Source organism: Notechis scutatus, chromosome 12 (genome assembly GCF_049901735.1).
Source record: "Notechis scutatus isolate UNSWTSFEM ecotype Mainland chromosome 12, rNotScu1.2, whole genome shotgun sequence".
Classification (NCBI taxonomy): domain Eukaryota; kingdom Metazoa; phylum Chordata; class Lepidosauria; order Squamata; family Elapidae; genus Notechis; species Notechis scutatus.
Genome location: NC_142020.1, coordinates 818,616 through 832,191, shown reverse-complemented (window position 1 = coordinate 832,191; position 13,576 = coordinate 818,616). Strand labels below are relative to the sequence as shown.

General features: G+C 50.1%; 1 protein-coding gene across 1 annotated transcript; it reads right to left on the bottom strand.

Moving 5' to 3' along the window:
• Nucleotides 1-413: 413 nt before the first annotated feature.
• On the bottom strand, nt 414-12,251 carry LOC113422574 (interleukin-9 receptor-like). The gene is made up of 10 exons (XM_026683615.2): nt 12,065-12,251; nt 11,603-11,713; nt 10,246-10,366; nt 8,753-8,949; nt 8,407-8,552; nt 5,916-6,093; nt 4,824-4,917; nt 4,352-4,436; nt 3,638-4,201; nt 414-446 (listed from the first exon to the last, which is right to left on the bottom strand). Exons 1-10 carry the CDS (start codon nt 12,192-12,194, stop codon nt 414-416), a joined length of 1,659 nt encoding a protein of 552 aa, XP_026539400.2. The 5' UTR covers nt 12,195-12,251.
• Nucleotides 12,252-13,576: the final 1,325 nt, after the last annotated feature.

Sequence of the window (13,576 nt, the reverse complement as noted above, 5' to 3'; positions counted from 1 at the left end):
TCCCGCTTCAACCGTTCTCCGCTAGTGAGTGAAAGACAGCAAGTGGACAGGAAGGGCAGCTGGGGGTGGGGGTGGCTGTTTGGATACAGCACCGGTTGGCTTGGAGAACTCCCGGCCCTGGGTGACCCTGAGCCGGTCACTCTCTCTCAGCTCTCGGAAGAAGGCAATGGCAAGCCACTCTGGACATCTTGCCAAAAAAACCCTGCAGGGGCTTTTCCAGGCAATTGTCACAAATCACCGCTGATTCAAAGACACGAGGTCCACCTGTATTGACCTAGGAAGCTTTGCCCAGCTCCTAATGCACCCAGCAGACACGCACACACCCTGCACTGCCCCCTCATCCCAGGCTTGGAGCTTGTGGGGAGGGTAAATGGCTTGCACCACTCCCACTCTAGAGGGACTGCAAGTCGGCCTTAGTCAGACTTGTCGGAGGTCCTGGGCACTTCCTGTCAGAAAACCAGCCGAGCTCAGTTAAGACTAAACGTGATTTTTGGGGAGGTGGGGCGAGGGTGGGAAGAACTAAGAAAAAGAAAGTCCATTCTTCACATGTTTTATCCTTCCAGCCCTCTAACCAACTTTGTTGCTCTTCTCTGCCCTCTTTCAAGAATCTCAACATGTTCTTATACGAATGATGCAGGAAAAAGGAATCTTCTTGTGACTCAATTCAATTCTCCGTTCTTCACAGTTACATGCAAAAAATTGTTTTCTGTGCAAGAGGGCCACCTCTTCCTTTTTTTATCTGATTACTGCCTTTAAAAAAAAAAAGTTGCAATAATCTCACCCAGATAGGCATCTTGTAACAGTGTGAGAAAGATAAACTGCCTTATCTTTATTCAGTTTGCCCGCTGCACACTGAAGGCCACCAAGAATTCTCAGTACGTAAGAAATTCTTTTGGTTAGTTTTTATTGTTTTTTAAAAATTTATTTTAAATATGGTTTTACATTCTGTAAGTCACCTTGAGTCACCATGGGCGAATAGGCGGCAATATAAATTCAATACATAAATAGCTTGGGAGGAAAAAAGTCAGTTTCCTCCTAAGTGATCAGGAAACCGGTGATATTTGGACGATGCTTTTCTGCCAGGGCAGATTCTTAAATCTGGTGTCACCCGGTACCATCTTGGTACCTGGTTCCAATTTTGCACTCCAGCCCGCAAACTCTACCTGGTCAGTGCCTGGCCAGTGGCCCTTCAAGTCCCTGCCTTCAGGTGCTGCTACTAAATGCCAAACTGCCCTGTGGTAAGGCCACCCTCACCTGTGACTTGATCAGGGCTTAGTAGTGTTGTCCTGTGCCTGCTCCAATTTTTGAATCTGGGTTTCCCACTGACTTTGCTTGTCAGAAGGTCACAAAAGGGGATAACGTGACCCCAGGACACTGCAACCATCATAAACACACGCCAGTTGCCAAGTGTCCGGATTTTTGTAAGGCAAGGATTATCCGCTGTGTGCCTGCTTACTCCCTTGTAACCCTTCCTCTCCCAAGAGTGCAAATACAAACATTGATTTCCCTTTGCTAATTAGCCCAACATCAAGGCGAGACTCCCGGAGGGGGGCGTGGGGGGGGCTGCACGATTTGCCCCTTTCCCAGCTTCCTCCTCAACCGCTCCCTGCTGTCTGGGCTCACATCCTTCTGATGCGGCAAGAAAAGGAAAGCTGGGGCACAACCACAGTCACACAATTGTTCACTTTGCTTAACAGCTGAGTTGCCAGTCTCAGCCGTGGGTGCTAAATGAGAACTGCTAGTATTGTGGATATTATCTGTCTCCCTTCTTCTTTTCTAATCTGGTATGCCAAAAATTTCCCTGGTTTGCTTCATATTCTCAAAATGTCTTCAGTCAGCAAAGTGTATCTTCTCTTGTAGTTCTTCCATTCAGTTGTCTTTTAGCTTTTTGCAATTTGTTCATCCTTTTTAGATTAATTGTATTGCACAATTTTGGTTTGGTTCTCAACCATTTCTTTTTTAGGAAAGGATGGTGAAAGAAACTGATTATCAGGATAGGATAGGGAATAAAATAAGAGAATAAAATAAGGAATGAGAGTAGAGTAACTGTAACAGAACAGAACTAAACAGAACAGGAATCTCAGCATCCTTTTCATATTGTGGCAACCAGAACTGGATGCAATTATTCCAAGTGTGGCCTTATTAATGCAGTATACAGCAGCAGTGCCATCACTCCCCATGATGCAGCCTAGAATTGCATTGGCTTTTTTGGAAACTGCAGCACAAAGCTGGCTCATACTTAAAAGGTAGTCCAATAGGATACTTAGAACCCAGTGATGGGATTCAATTTTTTTTACTACCGGTTCTGTGGGTGGTGCTTGGTGGGCCTGGCAGGGGAAGGAGACTGTAAAATCTCCAGTCATAGGCGGGATTTGCTGGTTCTCCGAACTACTCAACATTTCCATCACCGGTTCTCCAGAACTGGTCAGAACCTGCTGAATCCCACCTCTGTTAGAACCCTTTTGGTTACTACCGCTGAGCCAGGTACAACCAATTCTGTACTTATGCATCTGTTTTTTCCTGCATTAAGTGCAGGACTTTATTTTTCTCGCCACTGAATTGCAGCCTGTTGGATAGGGCCCAGTGCTCATGCCGGTCAAGATTCTTCTGAATCTTATCTTACCTTACAAAGTATTGGCAATTCCCTCGGTGTCATCTGCAAATTTGCCTGTTGATGGCCTTTGACAAAGTCCCTCACCTCCGACTCCCACCTCATCCCGATTCAACCCTTTCAGCCACTTTGTGGACTGGCTGGCAAAAGGCTCTGCATTTAAATTGAATGTGTTAATTGCGAAGAGGCTCTGACTTCCTAAATTCTGGCTACTGTAGACTAACAGCTTCTTGCTGGTGGCCTCCCTCCTTCACGCCACAAAGGCAGCAGGCAGGCCAGCTCCCTGCAGCTGCACCTTGTTCTGGAGTCCAGTTCCCGGTTACTCAGTGTCAAGAAAGTTCTATCAATCACCGTGTCCCCCGACCCCATGGCTTTATTTTATTATATGCAAAAGGAGAAGAGAAAGCAAAGACACTGAACAAAGAGTATTCTTACAATATATACTCAACTGTACCATTAGAACATGATTACTAACCACATTATAAAAAAGATGTTGAGACTCTAGAAAGAGTGCAGAGAAGAGCAACCAGGATGATTAGAGGACTGGAGGCTAAAACATGATGAACAGTTGCAGGAATTGGGCCTGGCTATCTAGGAAAGAGAAGGACCAGGGGAGACATGATAGTAGTCTTCCAATATTTGAGGGGCTGCCACAGAGAGGAGGAAGGGGTCAAGGTATTTTCCAAGGCACCCGAAGGCCAGACAAGGAATAATGGATGGAAACTGATCAAGGAGAGATTCAACCTGGAAATAAGGAGAAATTTTCTGACAGTGGGAACCATCAACCCATGGAACAGAAGTTGCTTCAGAAGTTGTGGGAGCTTCATCCCTGGAGACTTTCAAGAAGAGACTGGACTGCCATTTGTCAAAAATGGAGAAGGGTCTCCCGCTTGGGGGGGGGTTGGACTAGATGACCCATAAGGTCCCTTCCCACTCTGATTACCTGTTACCTGTGTCATGTAGGTGTCTTTCACAACCATTCTACTTTTCTGTTAACCAACACCCCACCCCCCCCAACACACACACTTTTTCCCTGAAAGGAGGAGCATCCAAAAACCAACGGATGGAAACATTTATTTTATTTATTTTATAAAGGCAAGCATCGATGCATCGAGGCCAACGTAGCCTTCCACTGACCGTCACGGACCGGCTTTGCCAACGCCGCGCTTCCCGTTTCTCGGCAGCCTCAGACGAAGAGAGGCCGCATCGGCCGCGCCTCCCCGCCCGAGCCGCAGTCCCGGAGCGGCCCTCCCAGAGCGGCGGGGGCGCCGGGCGGCTCCTGGGCTCGGCCTTGGCCGCGGACGGGAAGCCAGCCGGGCGGAGGCCTCGAGCGGGTGCCGGGAGGCGGCGGCGGCGGCGGCCAGTCGGAGGGCAGGGGGCCGTCCCTTCGCCCGCCCCGCCGAGGGTGCAGTAGTCGCCGGGCGGGCGCTCGGGCTCCAGCGGCGCTGCCCGCAGCTCTTCGCCCGGCGGGGAGGCGCGGCGCTTGGCTGGCCCCGACCCGGCGCAGGTGGGCGGCTGCAGGAAGGAGAGCCGAGAAACCGCCGCCGCCGCCGCCTCCGGCTCTTCCTCCGGGGCCAACCCGGCCCAGCCCTGCGGGGGAGCGCAGCCGCGTCAGCCGGGCTCGCCGAGGCCCCCGGCAGGGTGGGCGGGTGGGCGGGTGGCGGCCGCGGGCTCCTCTGCCCAGCGCTGGAGAGGGTGGGGTGGGGGCGGAAGGCAGGAGCCGGGGAGCCCGGCCGTTACCTTGAAGTCCCCGCGGTGAGCGAGGTAGAGAGGCTGGAAGAAGGCGGCCGGCGTGGGGATGCTGGCCTCGCAGCTGCTCCGCGCCCTGTGGCCGAGGAAAGGCGGTTGGTCCTGCCGCTCGCCTCCCGCGCTCCCCCCACTCCCCCCAGCTCGCAAGGGGCGCCCAGCACGGCTGCCCCGACCCCCCCCCCAGCCCTCCCCCAACCTCCTGGGGCTTCCCTGCTGCTTCTGCCACACAGCCCAACAGCCACCAGGGAAGCCCAGGCGCCCTCCGCGCCCCCCGCCCCCACCCCCGTGGCCCTGGAGGGCTGCTGGCCCGGCCCTGGCCTCTGTGCCCTGCGGGAAGGCAGGCGCCCCCCTTGTGGCAGCTGGAGGGAGGGGAAGAGCAAAAGGGGCCGGGACCTCAGGTGCCAACTCCCAGGTGCAAAGCCACTTTGCAGAGCCGCCATGAGAGCGGAAGGAGGTAACGTACCTCTTGAAGAGGGCGAAGGCCAGCGCCAGCAGGAGCAGGAGGGTGCCAAGGCAGAGCAGGAAGTAGATGGGCGCATCAAGCTGCTGCCAGTCACCTGGGGTGGGAAAGAGGAGCGCCTGAGCCCAAGCAGGAACCGCCCTGGCCACGCGGGAAGCATCGCAGAGGGGCTTCGGAAGGCCCCCACCCGGCCTCGCTCTTTCCTCTGGACACAGTGGGGCACCATGGAAGCAACAGTTGCTGGCTCGCGTGGCCTGAGGGGTGAACGGCCAGCCTGAGGGCCACAACTGGCTGTCCATTTCAGTTGTTGCCAAAGGCAAAAAAAAGAGGGGCTCCTCCCAAGGCTTGGCTTGAGTCCTGGTCTACGTCAACTCGGCTAGGTAGGCCCAGCCAAGAAATCAACCCCGCAGGAAGGTTAGAATTGCCTGCCTTGAGATTGGCTGGGACCCCCGTCAAAATGCGCTCGCTCATGCAGAGGAGGGAGGCAGGGAGGGAGGGGGCTTGTTCCGTCCTGGGTGGAAGGTGCAGGGAAGCAGATACAGGTGAGCTGCCTGTTGGGAGGAATTTCAGTGGAATAGGAGGGATCTCCCTGGAATTCCTCCAACAAAGGCTGGGGGCAGTCTGTCAAAATATCGTAGAAGATCCACCGGTTTAGACAGATGAGATGCTCACTGAGGTACCTTTCAACCCCATGATAACCAAAACCTCTAGAGCAGAATTCTGGGAGTTGAAGTCTACAAGTCTTAAAGTTGCCAAGTTTGGGGCCCCTTGTGCTAGAGGTAGACCTCATTTAGCAACTGCCTTCTTTAGTGGCTTCGCAGTTACAGTGGGGGTGAAAACGTAGCATTACAACCAAACCTCAGTTTTACAGGTCTGAAATAAGAGTCATAAGCACATTTATGGTTTTGCATAGTGGTGACTGTGTTGAACAACCAAGTTGCTGGTCCCAATTTTTGGTTGCTAAACAAGAATTACCTGTAGAAACAACTCTTAACAAAATTCTGCAAAATGGCTTTGTAATGTGCTCCCAAAACAGGTACCGGGGAAATTGGCATCAGTCCAGCATCCTGACAGTGTCGCATCCTGGAGGCCAACCTGGCTGAGCTGTCCAAGTGACACACGGACTCCACGGACTCCACTGGCTGCTGTAGTGATGATTCTCCTCCGGTGTTTTGCAGCGCATTCTTGCAATATAATCTCTGTTGCTCTTGAACTCAAAGCCTTCTATGTGCACCCAGGTTTCCGAGTTGATGAAGACTCTTCTCTGTGCTTCCTAGGATGAGGGAGGGAGGGAAGGAAACTATCTGTCAGATCCATGCAGGGGTTTGATTCAAAATTTTTAACAACCTGTTCTGTGGGCATGGCTTGGTGGTCATGTGACTGGGTGGACATGGCTTGGTGGTCATGTTATTGGCTGGGCGTGGCCAACTCAACATCACTCCCATCGAGGCATGCATCTCCTCGCCTGGCCTCTCATGACTGTGAGGATGCTATAACAGTCGTAAGTGTGAAAAATGGTCCTAAGTCACTTTTTTCAGTGCCACTGTAACTTTGAATGGTCACTCCACACAAGCAAACTACCAGCAAAGGAGGGGAAAAAACTCCAGAGAAGTTCCTGAGACAGGAAGTCTAGTCCTGCCAAGAATGTAATAAGGGTTAAAGGAGAGACAGTTTCTGTAAGCAATGTTAGGGATAACATTGTTTACCCTAACTGGTTTGGGTAAAAAATAATAAATAAGTTATCATGGTTTGTTGGTTAAAGTGTGTGTAACTTTAACTACAAGAATGTAATTAAGGGTGTGGTTGTAAAAGCACCATAAAAGAAGCAAGTCAATTGCAGCTCTCTCTCTCTGGCTTAATGATCCCTAATTACTGGATGGATTGATGACTGCGTTTTTCCTTACTGGAACGGAGGAGGGAAAGGAGTGCTGATTTCTCAACGGAGAGAAGAGATAATACGGACTGATTTATTGTAAGTGAACTGACATTGGCTATTCAACACAGATTTTGCAAATTGAGTATCCCCGACTGGACTGACTGAAATGATACATGACTAATGGACCGTTTATTTTGACTATGCTATAATTCCTAATGGAATAAACTATATTTTTGATAGCACAAGCGTATCTGTATTTTTTTACTGCGTGTTAACTAAAATACAAACTTATCTCACACATTTACCTGTCTGCCTATCTGACTACGCTACACATTCTGTTTAGTTTGTTTTCCTTAACACTTGTTGGGGAATTCAGGCTTAACAAGCAACACCAGAATGTTTCCTTCCTGCCTTCCTTACAGGATTAGGCCAGTAATTTCTTCTAACAACCGGTTCTCTGAACTGCTTAGAATGTTAACAACCAGTTCTAGCGAATAGGTGCGAACAGGTAGAATCCCACCCCTGGATCCATGTATCTGCCATTCTTCAATGGAAGAAGAAGGGGGGAGTTGGTACAAGTAATCCTTTTTGATGTAACCTGAATATCTTAAGTCTTGTATTGAATCTGTATAACCTGCACATGAAATACAACTGGGGACTGGAGCCCAGATGACTGGAAACTTGTCACCTCTTGGAGAGATAGCAAGAGGAGGAGGGTCCAGTTCCGAAAGAAACTTCCTGGGAAACTTTCCTCAACTATGGTCCCAGGAAAAAAGGGGGGGAATTAACATGTTGTTGCTTCTCTGTGTTGACGAAATCCACACCGGACTAAGGGGAGGGGTTCTAACTCCCTTTATCTAAGCTGCAGGCCTGGAGGCATATTAGACCCTCCTTTGAACATCACCTGGATATCTTCCTTTTCAATAAAGAATTCCTTTTGAAGTAACCAGCTTTCAGAAGTTCATTCTTGTCGTCTGGAGAGGGGAGAGTCTGGGCCTTACACTATCAAGTACCTGGGTGAATGAAATCACACACACACACACACACACCCCGGCCTGCCCTCAAGAGCAGAGAAAGCGGTCTAGCTGCACAGGACCTATTGAGAAACCATCTCTCCCCCACATACCCCCCCCCCCAGTTGTAGTCTTGACTCACAACAACTGCCTGGCTAAATCCCTGTATCCCTTGGCATCATTTAAACCCCTTGGCACCCTTTCCAGAAGTGAGCTGCCCTTGCTTTCTTCCTGGTGTTGAGGGAGGGGCTGGCTCAACATCACCCAGCTTTGGGGCCCCCTCAGGTAGGTTTCTGCACTCTCAGTCCCGCACCTGAGGACTACTTGGCTCTCTGCCATCAATGTGTCCTGGGCTATAATTGTTGTCATTGTGGACAGGATGGCCAAGTTGCATTACAGTCCCAACCCATTTCAGAAGTGTTCTGTAGGCACTGCAAGACGGTGACCTGGTTTTTAGGGATCCTGGAGGGCAGACCAAGTGAACCCTGAGCCCTCCGGCCATGGGCTCCGGCCACTTGCCAATGGATGGAAATCTGCCTCTGCTGAGTCACCTAGCCCTGACCAAAGGGGAGACCTGGCTGCCCCGGAAACCTTCCTCCTGGTCCTTATCACCTGAGGGGGCGCCTGGTGGCTTTGGGAGCACCGGGACCCTAGAGGGCTGCCCCCCACCTCCCCTCCTTCCCTTGGCTTCTCCTACCTCCCAGGGTTCTTGAACAGCCTTGAATGCCAGCTCCCACTGCCAGACCTCCAAGATCTCCTCATAGGCCTTTGGCCTCCTCCAGCAGAGACGGCACGCAGTGTCACTGCACTCGCTCTGCAGGTCGAAGGGTGGATCACACTGAACTGGGAAGAGAAGGCGGGAGAAGGGAGAAGCCATTATGGAATGCAAAGGTTCGCATGGCTGAGCTCCACCAGAGACCCCCAAGGAGCCAGCAGCCTTCCTGAGGACCCCAGGCTACGCGGAGGTGGAGAAGACGAGCAGGGGCCGGAGAGGCCAAGAGAACGGGGCTCTCATCCTCTCCCTCCGGTTCACATTCACTCACTGTGTAGTCTGGGCTTGTACTTCACAAAGACCACCTCGGTGTGGTTCTCGCCCAAGGAGCTGGTATGCAGAACCACTGTGTACTCATCGTTCTCTGTGAACTCGCCTTCCTCACTGTAGACGGAACAGTTGAAGGGACCCGGGGTGCCAGGGGAGGCAGACAGAGGGCAGATGAGGTCGCCAGAGAGTCCGAGGGTGCTGGAAGAAGGAAGGCCATCACTGCTTGAGCCTGCAGCCCGCCCCTGCTGCCTGGTAGCCCCTCCCCAGGCCTTCAGGCCAACCCCATCCTGCTCCCCCCTGCAACGGACGACAGTCCAGGAATTGGCCGGGAAAGCGGGCCCTGCGCTCGATGTCTCCAACGTCCGGATGCTCCCCGTACGCTGAATATGTGTGGTTGTGAAAAAGCAAAAAGGGAGCAAAGGAAATTTTTGGCTGTTTCTAGAGAAACACAGTTTCCCAAACACAAAAGCCAATTGTTCCATTTATTTTACATGGGTCAGATCCCACCTTCAGCCTCAGGTCCAGGTGTGGGCTTTTGCCATGTTTGCCACGTTTGCCAAGACCCTGAAAGGGGGAGGCGGCCCCAAGGCCGCCTCTCTTCCGACTCATCCAGCCTGACTACGTGGCTGGGGCTACACATAAAGCAGACACCCCCAGCGATAACGGGGGGCCCTCCTCCCCACTTTCTCCCTCTGGGTGGCTTGTGGGGGTGAGGCACATGTTCACGTGCTCTCAGAGGAAGGTTTTCTTCAGAAAGGGCGGTATTTGCAGATCGCTTCTCCCTTTAGGCTGAGGAGGAGGGGAAAGAGTTCTCTGGATGAAACAAGTAGACATTCTTCAGATTTATAGAACTGAACGTTGGCCAAAGAGGTCACATTGATCAAGAGGGAAGGATGGACATTGTAGTCCGTGCTGCTTGGAGGCTCCCCTATTGACACCCCCCCCCCCCCCCAGAAATCAACCCTGCTTCCTCACTCTGCTCACAAGCCCCAGGAGCTGAGCCCCTGAGCAGAACACGCTGTAATGGACGTTGGAGAGGAAAGGGGGGGGGGTTTCTTCCCCTCGATTGGCCGTGCTGCTTCTTGGGAAGGGCATGATCTGGGAAATGGGCGCAGCTCCCCTGCAGGAGGGCCCTTTCCAACTTTCCAATAGGCGCTTGTCCAACTAAGGGATGGGGGTGGGGTGCAACTCGGAGTGGAGGGACAGAGCCAGCACCTGGGTAGGATGGGGTGTTTTTTTTTTTGAAGGGAGGTGCCTGTGCTTCTGCTGGGACAGCAGTGCACCTGGCAGGCAGTCTGGGCTGGGATGGGGGGAGGACCGTTTGCCAGAGGCAGCTGCCGTTTTCTCCAGGGCCCTGAGAAAGCCAGGGAGGTGGGCTGGAATGAGTGGGTGCATTTTCTTCTACTGCCAAATCCACATTAGACCAACACAACGAAATGACCACCCTGCTGTTGTCCGGGTGGCCATCTCCCTCCACTAAACCCTGGATTTTACTCAGAGAAATTGAGGTAGGACAGAGTTCCCTCCAAGGCCTGATTGCGGTGCCATCGGCAGTCCACTTTGCGTCCCTGAAAACCATAATTGTTGAGACACTGCACCCGGCTGGCAGCTTCTGCTGAGAGAGGGAGAGAAAAGCAACTGAGGATTACAATTCTCCCCAACCCCCTGCCCGGTCTTGTCCCCCACACAGCCCTTTATGGCAAAGGCTTCTTGCCAGTAGTGGTATTCAAATCTTTTTACTGCCAGTTCTATGGGCGTGGCTTGTGGGCGTGGCTTGGTGGGCATGGCAGGGGAAGGATACTGTAAAATCCCACTTCTCTCCCCACTAACCTGCTTTCCAGCTCTGTTCTCCTCTGTAGGGCAACCAAAGGAGACCCAGCCAATCAGCTGGGACTCAATGGGAGGCAGAGAAGAGATGGGCTTGGCGGGGCCAGTCAGAGGTGGGATTGGCCGGTTCTCCCAACTACTCAAAATTTCCGCTACTGGTTCTCCAGGACTGGTCAGAACTGGCTGAATCCCACCTCTGCTTCTTGCTTAGTGATACCATCCCTGGGCTACCAAAATCCAGAGAACCATTAGAGGAAAGAAAGCAAAGAAGATTGGTTTATATCCCTTTGCTGCCCTCTAGTGGCTACCTGATGTATGCAAAAAAGACAAGGAATTTCTCTTCCTTCGACCAACAATGGGCTTCTTATTTTATTTATTTTATTTATTTTATTTATTTGATTTGCCAATTGTTTACAAGATAATAAGTATAAATGTATACATAGTTGTGAATACATGAAATGGGTACATATAAGAAAAATAAAAGAATAAGAGAAACAATAGGACAGGGACGGTAGGCACGTTGGTGCGCTTATGCACGCCCCCTACAGACCTCTTAGGAAAGGGGTGAGGTCAATAGTAGACAGTCTAAGGTTAAAGTTTTTGTTTAACCTTTTGTTTATTCTTGTTTGGAATCACATCTAAAACCAGTAGCCACCCAGAGAAGACTGTAGCAACTTATCATGACCCGGAAAATGAGACAGCTAAGGGGCTTCTGAACAGAGTGGATTCTGGAAGTGGGTGGTGGGCCTTTGTTTTATTCCAGCACAGCTGCTCTGGTCAAAAGAAGAGCCCACCCTCTGCAGTGCAGGGACCTCTACGCTCATCAGGAGCTACAGAGGTGCAGTGCCCACTTTTACGCCTAGCTTTTCTCCAAATTGGTGGTTGGGGAGGTAGAAATATTCCCACACCTGTACCCTGAGCCTACTCAGGCTTTGAAGATTTGGATACCAATCTCCACTGGCTCGTTATCAGTTTGGGGGCACAGATCCCATTATAAGCAGGTGCTCTTGCTGCTACCTCATACCTGTTTGCTCCATTGCCAAGAGAAGGAGGAACTGAGCCCAGAGCATCAAGCCGGCAGCTGTCCCACAGGAGGCCTTCCCCATGTCCTCTGGAGGACTGGAATGCAAGGTGGCTGCACACAGACACGGCACGGACTTAGCTGGGAAGGGATTCTCAGTGGGGGAACTCACTCATCCCCAAACCAAGTCTTGAATCCCCCTGCTGTGGATTCTGCGGACAGACGCCTGGGTGGATGGAGCCAACCAGGCAGTTCCATCGGAAGGAAGGAAGGAAGGAAAGGGGGAGCAGGGCCACCACTTCTGGGATTGGGACACAACCCTCTATAGTTCTCCATGAATACCAGTTGGAAGCAGAGGTGTGCCTTTTAACCAAGTCCAAGAGGGGTGGTGGGAGCCAAGTAGCAGCATTTCTTTCTGTTGCCTGCCCAGAGTAGTCACTGGGAGAAATAAGGATGCTTCCTTACCCTCAGCTCTTCTGTCACTGCTCAGGAAGGTGCAGATATTCTTCTGGAATTTTTTTTCGCTGAAAGGAAGATGCCCTTTGCCCAACAGACAGAAGATGGTCTCCAAAGACACTGAGCTCTTGCGCCACATTAATATCCTGCCTGATTTCAGCCTCGGCAAGCGACAAAAACCGTCTCTTGGATTGGGGAACTGATCTGGAGGGCCATCAGATAAGTGTGGACATGTGACAAGCCCCAACAAGATTAGAGGGTTGGTGATCAACGATTTACAGCTTACACTGACAATGGTCTTAAAGCAGAGTTCCCCTCCAAAATGGACACATGGGGGTCATTTGTAACCCTTCAGGCCCTTTTACAGGGTGGAGACTCCCAGGCTCAAGTTTATGCAATACTGGATTAGAAAAACACAATTAACGCATGCACAGAACACGTTACGTTTCCTAGGCAGATTATATTACAACTAAGGGCAATGGCCTGGTCTGGACAGCTTGGCAAGACTATGCCTGTTTTCCCTTAACAGACCAAATGGAAACTGCCTTGTCCAATTTTTCCCTAATGTAGAATGTGAATCTATCCTCAGAGTGCTGATAGGTTCACTGTGCCTCTAAATTATAGTGATGCAATAGGCTGTCGTTCACGCTTTTGCCACTTCTCCTATGGATTATTGCAATGTGTTCTACCCAGGGCTGCCCTTGAAGAATATTCAGAGGCTTCAACTAGTTCAAAATGCAGCTGTGTGTGCAGTTATTTGTGTCCACAATTTTTAAAAAAGTTTTTTATTTTTTAAACAAACATACACAAAGCACAAACAAAAAAAAAACATAAAGCCATCTTTCAGTTACATACAGTGTGTCAGTTGGTACTAGTCTCTTGTGCACTATCTCTGCAGTCATTCCCTTCTAATTACAATTTAATCCTCATATTATGTATGTTGTATTTATTCCTAGTCTTATCATTATTGTTTATTAGACTGCTACTGTCATTTCATCACTTTATGTGAGCAAATCCCCATTTTAACTTAGCCTATAACATTCATTTATAACATTCATTTCATCATCTCCCATCTATTCAATATTTTATCCTTACAATACTTTTATCTCTAACAATTCTATTATACTTATATTATAGAGTATTATAAAATATTTCATTTCCCTGTTTTATTATCTAACCATTGGTAAAATAAGTCCCATATTTTATAAAATTGTTTATCTTCTTGCTCTCTGATTTCAAATGTCAATTTACTCATTTCTGCACAGTCCATTATTTTCTTGATAACTTCATCCTCTGTAGTTTTCTCATTTTTCCAGTTTTTAGCAAATACAATTCTAGTCGCTGTTAATACATTTATAATCAAATATATCATTTCTCTACTGTATATTTCAGGTATAATGCCCAATAAAAATATCTCTGGCTTTAAATCTATATGTTTTTTGTCATTTTTTCCAACCATGTGTGGATTTTAGTCCAATATCTTTTAGCCTCTGCCCATGTCCACCACATATGATAGTATGA

Coding starts and splice junctions, on each gene's coding strand:
- LOC113422574 (XM_026683615.2), bottom strand. CDS start 12,194: ATGTGGCGCAAGAGCTCAGTGTCTTTGGAGACCATCTTCTGTCTGTTG. Junction 10,367..11,602: donor CTTGGCAATGGAGCAAACAG/GTATGAGGTAGC, acceptor TCCCTCTCTCAG/CAGAAGCTGCCAGCCGGGTG. Junction 447..3,637: donor CTCCTCCTTTCAGGGAAAAA/GTGTGTGTGTTG, acceptor GTTTTCTGACAG/GAAGTGCCCAGGACCTCCGA.